Source organism: Austrofundulus limnaeus, unplaced genomic scaffold, assembly GCF_001266775.1.
Source record: "Austrofundulus limnaeus strain Quisiro unplaced genomic scaffold, Austrofundulus_limnaeus-1.0 Scaffold160, whole genome shotgun sequence".
Lineage (NCBI taxonomy): Eukaryota > Metazoa > Chordata > Actinopteri > Cyprinodontiformes > Rivulidae > Austrofundulus > Austrofundulus limnaeus.
This window is the reverse complement of record NW_013952562.1, coordinates 97576-107749: the sequence shown is the minus strand read 5'-3', so window position 1 is coordinate 107749 and position 10174 is coordinate 97576. Positions and strand designations below refer to the sequence as shown.

Sequence of the window (10174 nt, the reverse complement as noted above, 5' to 3'; positions counted from 1 at the left end):
ACTAAATTAGTCATGTGACCAGGACGTAACGGTGTCCAGGGACTGCAGGGGATTAATCATCAAATTAATCGTTATCGGCTAAATACCACAATTAATCATGATTAATTTTTTTTGCCAATATTGCCCAACCCTACCAGCAAATGTACCAAAGTTGTTGCTTTTTAAATTTTGACACATTTATCTGTAGATTTTCATGATTACATGTCCACTTATAAGGCGGCAAAAACAGACATACGTTTACTGTAACTAGCTTTAGGTGAGTACAAAATAATTTTTGAACACCAAATAAATTCTGTTCAATCACTAATCTGCTGCTTCTTTTTTCTTYTTTTTCTTCTTCTTCTCAGACACAGCTGGTTCGGGGCTTTCCTCCGGATCTATTGTTTCAGTCTTTTGTTTCTTTTTCTTCTTGGCTGGAGTTTCCTCCACTTCGTTGTCCTCCTCTTCCTCCTCAGCTGCTCGTTTCTTTTTCTTCTTCTTCACTGCAGGTGCCTCAGCTTCATTGTCCACCTGTTGCGACACCCCCCCAAAAATTTATATGAATAAACATCAGAGAAAGGCAGGTGATTTTCACAGTGACACTGATAAGAGCGGTTTAAATGTGCGACTCTCTTCAGTGATCTGACCCACTAATGGGACCAGTCAATGGTTCGGAGTCGAGATAATTTGGCATGTCGTACACTGAGAAAGGACCACCAGTGGGTCAAGTCTCAAATCAAAACATGCTGGCGCACACACTGAAAAACYAACATTTACCTCAGCTTCACCATTCGTTTCCCCGTTTGACTGAAGCTCCAGTGACTTCTTGTCACGCTTTTTGCGTTTCTTCTCCTTTTTCTCCAGTTTACGTTTGATCTCTGCTGTAACATCAGAAGCCTGAGACAAAAACCAAGAGAACAATTAAACAAAATGTGGGACTAACTTTTATTCTTGTGATCTAAAAACGCTGTATCAGGCTCATTAAATCATTTTTTTACCCTCACTGTGATGTCAGGAAAAGAATGTCATCATTTACAGCATTAAACTGAAGAAACTACATTGTTTACACATTAGGTCTAATTTCTAACCTCTTTCACGGCCTCCTTCATGACGTCCAAATTTTTCCGGGGCACGTCGCCAGTCTCGTAGAAAGTTAAACGCTCCTCCACTTGCTCACGAAGCTTGTCACCAAATACGCTTGTTGGTACCTCTGGAACAAAGAAAAGGAATTTTAAAAAAAAACAGCGAACAGCAGCAGCGAGCTACACCAGGTCTTCAAAAACACATGGGTGTGCTCAGGAAAAAGCATCTCAACATCAACCCAAGGGATGAATACTGTTGACGAAAAATTTGAGCATCATTGCAGTCACGCCACATGCAAYTGACCGAATCAAAGCAGACGCCAAAGTTCAGCTTCACTCACCTGAAAAACAGTCAATACGGGAGGCGATGGTGCACTTGTTCGCCAGGTATCTGGAGATGCGCCCTTTGTTCTTGGCAGCCGCACGTCCGATAAAGGTCGAGTGGAAGATGAGGCCGTACTTAGGGGTGTTGCCTCGCGTCTTCAGGGCTCTGTGTGGAAACGACTGATTTCACACTCGGGTTGAAAGGAAGTCGATAAAAGACGTTAGCAAGAGAAAATGAAGCTACAGTGATTCAGTGCCGCCGACAGCAGATCAGTTTTAGAAACACACTCTTTATACTTTGTAAGAAAGAGGCCTGGACAGACTCAGCTGTTTGTGGTTGACAGGCTCACAGTTTTTTGTGAATTACCGTATTTATTCATGTATAATACGATCTCATGTATAATATNACTTAATCCTCAAACTACTTCCAACTTCATACAGACTTCATGATGCCTTTGCAGTCTTTATACATATCAGTAAAATGATCATTGGACTGTTCATTTTATTTTAACATATGTACTAAAAGGTATTTTGACAACAAATATAGATCAGCTGTAACAGCATCATATGAATTCTGACATTTTACACAGTCCACCAGGATGCGCCAACACAAAAGTCAGAGACTTCACRTGAGATTTGGACCACCGTGTGGGGGAAAATTCCCCCCAATTTCCCTCTGGGATCAACCTAATTTCCCTCTGGGATCAAAGTATTTTTGAATTGAATTGAAAAGCAGATTACTTCCTACTCGCGAGCGCCCCCTCTGGTGGGGAAACATTTTTTCAGGGATACAAACTTTTTCAGAACACCAGTAGACGGCAGCCATTACAGACGAACATGTGTTTGTTGTTCGAGGAGCGGCAAGTCACACGCTAATGTCATTAGTTCACTATCATTACTAAGATGCAGGACTGCTTTCCCCCTTTTTTCACATCATGTCGCCTGCCTGGATCTATTAACTTGCTCTGAAGCACAGTGGAGGGGGTCAGAGGTAAGCTCGTTTCAACTGCTTTTTACGACGCAGTCTCATTTCTGGACTCAATAATTTTGTGAATGAAGCCAATATTTCAGTTAAAAACATAAGTAAAAATATTTATCAGAGCATAGTACTACCCCCCAACTTTATGGATGATTTTATGGATTTAATTTTACGTAATACACTTGAATAAATACGGTAATRTTAAATCAAAACCTTTTAAGAAACCAAGTCAAATGTAAAGAAACCATGTCGCAATTGATTTAAGCCAAATTTTAAAGTAATTTCTTAAATCTGTTATCTAAAATAAAATCCTAATCCTGAGATAAGAAATGCTTTTAAAGCAGTTTTATAAGTATTTCCAGTTCTACCTCTGTGATGAGAGTGGGTGCTCAGACTGTGGGGGGTGCATAGGGACAGGAGGGATCACTCTAAAGAAGACGTCACATTTGTTTTTGTCTTCTCCAGTCACCCTGCTCTGCTGCAGCCCAGCCCTGCCATCACTGCATCCACAGGTTTCCCCAGCAGGGAGGGGGTGCCCCAGTACCTGAACAGGGCCTTTTCTGCTCCCAGAATCTGAACCGTGGATGCTGGGTACTTGGCCAGGTTGGTTAAGCTGCCAGCATGGGAGATCAGACGAGCCCCAACCTAAAAGAAAACAAAGTCAGTCTTGCGGAGACACTTTACAGAAGTGTACAATTTTGACGCAATTTGAGGACCATCAGCACCAGATGTGTTTCTCATCACACAGATTCAGTGGATTGACAGATTTTGGTTCAACATCATCGGTCCCACATGTTCAAACTTGTGCTCACCACTTCTCCAATTAAGGCCGCCAGGTTGGGCGCCACCTGRCTCATCTTAGAGCGCAGGTATTCTTGTAGCTCCAGCCGATAGGAGGCCAGAGAGACGACACGATTTGAGAACCTCTCTATGTTGATCAGGTCAATGGGAGAGATATCCATACCTACAACACAAAGAAAAGATACGAGCAGAGGAATATTTATCTTCAACTTGGTTCCATGGGCCGCAGTTTGATTGTTTCTCCCGACAGGATCCGCAGCGAGGATTTGTGCCTTCACTACAGGTTTATGAGAGAGTTACTCTACCCCCCTGTGTTAGGCACCAAGGACAATTATTAGTCCAGGGTGGGCAAAAAAGGGGCACGAGCATATACATAATCTGGATCAGACGGTTTTCTCACCCATAGAGGAACGAGATGCATCCAGAATGGCCTGAGCCTTGGCACCGTCCATGACTATTTCCTCCAAGCTTTCCAGATTCTCCTCAGACAGYTCCTTCCTGTTGCCAATCAGCTGAGCCACTCGACAGTACATGGAGTTTTCTGGCACAATTTTGATCAGCTCTGGAAAGTGGTAGCCGTACCACTCACTGTAAACAAATCACAAAGCAGGACATTTACAAAACCCCCACATGGAAACACAGTTGAGAAACAAGTCAAGTAAACGCAGAAGGCACGTTGTCTCACCCAACAGTGTTGAACTAACTGACATTAGCTAGAACAGCTCAAGTGTTAGGAGAGGTTCATGTTCCTCCTGTTTCTATACAGACAGCACGCTGTGGTTCTCTGTCTGTGGTAAGCATTAGGAGGACACGTAAACATAATTGCTTCAACGCAACAACAATTTTCCACAAACCTACCGGACACGCATAGAGAAAGTGTTGATGTCTTTGTCGAGCTGATCCAACAGAGCAATGGACTGGATGATCATGTTGTCGGCCCTGTTGACGTTAAACTTGACTTTGGCTCTTGAGTAGCTGTGACCGAGACCCAGCTGGGCCTTGGAGGCCGCCTGGGCAGTCAGACCCTTCACCAGTGAATGAAAGTGCAGACGTATACCTGTCAGGATTATAACGATAGGTGAAATGGGGGTCGCTGGCTTTGAGGAAAACAATGAATACCAGCAGTTTCTTCATGGCTGTTCAGATTTTCAGTATGAACCTTCATGAATTTCAGGGAATGCTTTATCACATCACAACAGGCCACAGATATAACATTAATTCAGGCTCGTTGCATCTAATAAGTAAGCTATGACCTCACCTCGTATAATTTCAGCAACAACCCCACCGGTCTGTATAGACATGTTAAATTCTTCTTGAAGAGCAGCTCCGATCTTGGCGTCAGAAACCCCCAAGACYGCTTTCTTCTTCCCAGACTGGGGGACATTCGTCTCCAAGAACAACTTGAGATCGGCGTGAACCACACCTGTGCACAAGAAAAATCATTTAACATTCAGTCAAATTTCACCTTTAATGCATGTGTGCAGACAAAAAATAAAGGATATCTTTCCTCAGATGTTCAGGGTTGACATTAGTTTGTCATCACAGTGAGTCAGTGGATTGACAGATTATCATGCATCACGACAACTGAGGAAAGCTCAAACTTCAGCGCTAAAACACCTGCCTTCAGAAATGGCGTTCATGTTCTCCAGGGCAGCCTGAGCCGACTTGAAGGGGAAGAAGGCTGCCAGGCTCACCATGCTGTTGAACTTGCCGATGCTCTGCACGCTCTCCTCCACCTGTGGAACAGGACAGAAACCATGACGCTCTCTGCTCTGAGCGAAACCTCAGCGGGATCAAAGCAGCAGCAGACGCTCACCTGAGGCAGCAGCATGCCGATCTCCTCCACCTCTCTGACGGCGAACAGCGCATAGCCCGCCGCATGCTCGAACAACACATGTAGGAGTACCTGCACGAGGTAAAAAAAACAGGCTTGAGGATTAAATGAATAAAAGGCTACCACAGATCTAGACTAACTTTTTTGCACTGGTTGCATCGGTGCATCTAACATTTTTTCTTAGGCCCACCAGCACAAAAGTTAGGTGCACCCAAATTTTCAACCACGTCGCATTTAACAGAGTTGTACAGGTTATTTTTTTAATCACTGTTCATTAAGGCAATATTAACTCAAAAATAATTAGTTAACAATCTAGTAAACATGAAGTTCTTCATTTGAACCAGAATTGTAGACATTTAACTTACTGAAAAGTATTTAAAGTGATTCTATAAAATTCTAAGTGCAAATGTTTAAGGGCTGAATGTCTTATAAACATCTTAAAACATTTCATGGTTAAATGTTTTTTTTAGACACATGCCCCTCAGATGGACAACTTCTGTAGTTTGGCCCTATGGATCTCTGGCCTTGGATAAATTAGAATGATGAAGAGAATATTGATTAATAACGAAAATATTACTGACATTCATTAAAAGGTTGTGCTGACTTTTTTAAAAAATAACACCACATAGAAGTCTGCAATTTCATTAGCATTAGTTGAATCTTATTATCTTATATTATTTCACTTATATATCTGTCTAGTTTTATCCTCCTGAGACCAAGAATAACAGATTTCAGATACYTGGAATGTAACTGTGGTGAAACCGATTAAGTGCAAAAGCGGCCTGCCATAACCAATAGATATGTTGTCGAACCTATCCATACACAGAAAATGAATACGAAGTCTGCACGTGGTCACCAGTGAGGCACAGGTCAACTTTAATTCGGGTATGTTGGCCAAGCTGCGTAACATTACTACATAAAACTACTACATTATTTGAAATTAATACGTGGCCAGTACTTAAAGGACAAAAAAAACAAAAATCCGTACGTGACCACGTCGTCTTGACGAACCCACGTGTTCATCTTGGCCTACACGAGTGTGCCATAAGCTAACATGCTTATGCTAACCGCTCAAATGAAAATCACATTGTTGTTTCGTTTCATCAAGCTCTACTATTTTTACCCACACGGCTGTCCAAAACAGCCAATACAGTCGGGAATATCTGTTAACTTATCGAAGAGATAACTTGTTTCACTCCTGCCAAGTTAGCTAAGGAGGCTAACTACTTACTCCGATGCTAAAGGCCTTTTGTCTAAACAMTTAATGTATCAAACAATCTTCCCTAAAACTCATCCGTATGAAGAACCTGCATCTGTATTGTCCAAATAAAAGTTTCCAAGCAAACATTAAGAGGTATGTGAACTTCTCTTACCATGTTTGCAAAATCTCTGCAGCAGCACGCAATGTGCGTCTGCTTTACTTGCTTCACCCCACGAGAAAAGAGACCAGCAGCACGCAGCAATCAGGCARGTTGAACAAAACACCGCGAGATCGCTTTAATATCGCGAGATTTGAAACTGACGCTCTCTGTGGTATGTAAAGTGCATTCTGAAGTTTACTTTTTAACCCACAGACCAAAAACCTTTGCTGTTTTTCAGCATTCTGTTTAATTATAATCATTATCAAAATTAATAATTTTGATAGAAAGTAACTTCAAATTACAAAAAAGAGGTATAGTATATACAGAAATGCATGCATAAAAAGCAAACCAAGTGAAATAAAACAAAGATTGTACAATAAARTAAACATGTGAGACGCAAAACATACACAAGATCAATAAAAGTACAGTCTTGTGGAGTACCTTTCTGTAATTTGTTTAAAGTTTAATTTTGGCAACATTTGTTACAATTTTCATTGTTAGGCTTAAAGTCAATGTACAATACTCTCGAACGAGTGGCTGATTTTGATGTACATTTTGTTTGAGATTTTACAAAGCTGTGGAGGAGTAGCATAGAAAGCAGAACACTAGCTACAAGCTTTAGAAAAAGGCAAATTGTAAGCTAAAAAACACAGGAGAAAAGTATTAAAATCAAAGTAGCAAAAGAAGACAAGAACAACGTAAGTATGTTGAAGCAATTACAAAGCAAACAAACATATTTTAAAACGCTGATAAAACATCAAATGCTAAGTGATGGAAAAATGTCCAAGGTGTTTCTGCGTCATTGTGATGGTTTTATACAAAGTACCACAAAAGACACACAAAGCTGTCCTCATGTACTTGAGTTGCCAAACAGGATGATGGTGATACTTTAAATGGCCTCTCCATCAGAGGATGCCTTGCTGCCAAGCAGGAAAACATTTGAGAGTCATATCTAAAAAAGCACCAATAAAAACTGTTCAGAGTTATGAAGCTCTAAAGCAACACATGTATGATGGTCTGTATTTGCACAAACAGGAGTTATAAACGTCACTTTGTGTTGGATAATAACATAAGAAAAGAATTTATGATGGGTCCCTGTGAACACATTGTCTCGTCTGTCTCATTCAAAATAATAAAAGCTTAAGGAAACAATTTCTCTTTCAGTCAGCACTTTGTTTTTATGGCCACACATGGCAAGAMGATGATCAATATCTATGTGCTTGTTTGTCTGTTAGCAAAATATCCCATAAATCAGTGGATGTACTTTAGTGAAATTCAAAGTAATCCCTGGTTGTGCATGTACAACTTATTATCTATTGGAGCCCTAATTTAAGGTGGCTATAATTCAATTAGTTTGACAAATTTGGAGCTAATATTTAGCATGTTTGCAGCTGCTAAACGATGACACAATATTTGTCTAGAAAATGTTGGCATTACCATTACCTGTCTGTTAGTAAAATATCTCATGGGTTACTGAACTAATTTGAATGAAATTCAAAGTAAACACTGAATGTTTATTGACAAGCTTTTAGTCTTCTGAGTATAGGTGTGTTTTTTTTTACAGATATTTCACTAAAGTTTTATGTGTTAGAACAAAACAAAACAAAGCTTGCAACGTTGCGTAATACTGCACATAATTTCAGTCATAAGTTTTATRTATGAGGGTTTTTGTACAATAATAACACAAACAGCAGAATGTAATTTATAGAGGACTACACTGGAGCAAACCCATCAGTGTGTCTGTTAGCTGACGCCATTACTTCAACAAACTAACAAACAAATTCCTGAGTAACATCTGTGTTTCCAGGAGCATGGAGGAGAGTTCTTGAAGGAGCCTCTCGAGGAGCGGATGTGTAGGAGGACYGTGCCAAGCTGTCAAGAACGGGAGAAGGCCTGATATAAAGGAGGACCGTGGACGAGCTGACCCTCAAACCCGGTGGAGTCCTGCTCGTCTGAAAACAACAAGTGACCGAGGCTGACACAGCACGTGAGTAATAGATGGTTTCCTCTGCCTTTCTGTCTCCCCAGGTTTCCCTTCACACTCTGTTGTCTCACTTCTGTCTTTGACGTCCTCCGGTCACCTTCTGTACGCTCAGAACAGATGTTTTGTGAGCATGGCTTCCTGTGTCTTATCATCTGACCCCTTTTCCCCTTCCCTATCCCCTTTATCTATTGACCAACTTCTCCCTTTGATAAACCTGGCAACCCTGGCGTCCTTCTCTCAGCTTTTATCACTGAGTTTCCCCCTTGCTCCTCCTGTCAAATGGAGATCTGTTTACACCATCACGTCTCCCTCTTGAACAGTGGCGGAGCCAGACATTTTTCTCAGGGGTGGCCAGACTGGGACCACTACTCACACAGGGGTGGCCAGGAAAATGACATTTTTTTTTACTTGAAAGTTTCTGCAGATCTTTGTGTTTTGGTCATTTCCTTATGTCCTTATACGTGACTACCTTATAAACATGGGCATCAGAACCATTTTAAAAGCGGGGGGACACACTGTTGGGGGGTCTGGGGTTCCTCTCCCAGAAAATTTTGGATGAAATAGATGCCATTTCCTGCATTCTGGTGTATTTTACTAAGTTGTTAATCAAACTTTTACCTACTTAAATTAACACTTGATTTAATTATTTCAGAGACAGATTTTTTCATTAAACTAGTTCCATCATCCTGTTATTAAACTCACTGCTACATCTGAGATAAGATTAATTAATGTCACACAATTTATCATATCCAATGACTTTAGGGGCACTTTTTATTTTTTATATTATTTATTAATTTATTTTTAATTGTAACACATGCCATTGTGCGAAATAATGATGACCCTCAACTGCATGTTTAAAACTAACATTATAAACTTTACCCAATGAATTTAGTGAGTTTAGAGGGGTGTTTCACTTTTTATGATTTAGTGATAGCTCTACTCATAATAAACACCGAGCATCATGCAGCCTTCATAACATAAAATGACACTGTTATGGTTACAAAAAAAAACTTTTATCACCCTAAGTCCATAAGTTGACACCATAACCAGATTACAGGCATATGTTCTGTATATAAATAAAATCATCACTTCCTTGTCATTACTCTTCTTCAGGGATAGAGCTTGGTGATGTTTCAAACTGCTAAACACTGCCACCAACTGTTCAGGAGGATTATTACACCCCTAAAGGTTATTTCACTGCGTAAGGGGTGTATACAGCAGGGTGGCCAAGGGGGTGGCCAAAGATATGTCAATGGTGGCCATGGCCACCCCTGGCCACCCCCTGGCTCTGCCCCTACCCCTGAATGACACACACAGTGCGTGGGACTTGGGTCCAGGGCCACTCACAGCGCAGAACGTTCCATCTTTATGCAGATGTGCAGCAAAAGTGTGTGTGATGTGTGCGTGCAGGTGAGCGCAGGATGAGCATGCGTGGAGCCGTGGCTGGTTGCGTGGTGCTGGCGTGCCTGGCAGCGCTCCTGGTGGAGAGGACAGAGGGACACATCACGTTCTTCAGCCCCAAGGAGATCCTGCTGATGAAAGTAAGCAGCTTTTAAATTTTTGAATTCATGGGTTATTATAAACTAAATGTCTCTATATTTTTTGAATAAAAGAGCACAGTAAATAATAATAATAATAAAGGCCTAGTATCTCTTGAATGAATGCATACTGCCTGCTGCCTTTCATGCCAAAGTTGAAGACTAAAATTATCACAAGTTGAAAAGTGACTAGGTTGTAGCTAAAGGCCCTGTCACATTGGAACATTTTAAATAACTTTTGCCAACTTATGAAACATTTTTTAATGTTTAAATTACTAATAAAAGTTATATA

At 40.9% G+C, this 10174-nt stretch overlaps 1 protein-coding gene across 1 annotated transcript; it reads right to left on the bottom strand.

Annotated features, from left to right (window-relative positions):
• Positions 1-328: 328 nt before the first annotated feature.
• On the bottom strand, positions 329-6473 carry nop56 (NOP56 ribonucleoprotein homolog; the record flags this gene model as incomplete). The annotated part of the gene is given in 12 exon segments (XM_014017026.1): positions 329-510; positions 757-876; positions 1068-1189; positions 1403-1551; positions 2909-3009; positions 3177-3328; positions 3566-3753; positions 4024-4222; positions 4424-4588; positions 4787-4901; positions 4982-5071; positions 6373-6473. Coding segments are annotated over 12 exon segments (1586 nt in total), but the record flags the coding sequence as incomplete, so codon positions are not given.
• Between the last annotated feature and the right edge of the window lie 3701 nt (positions 6474-10174).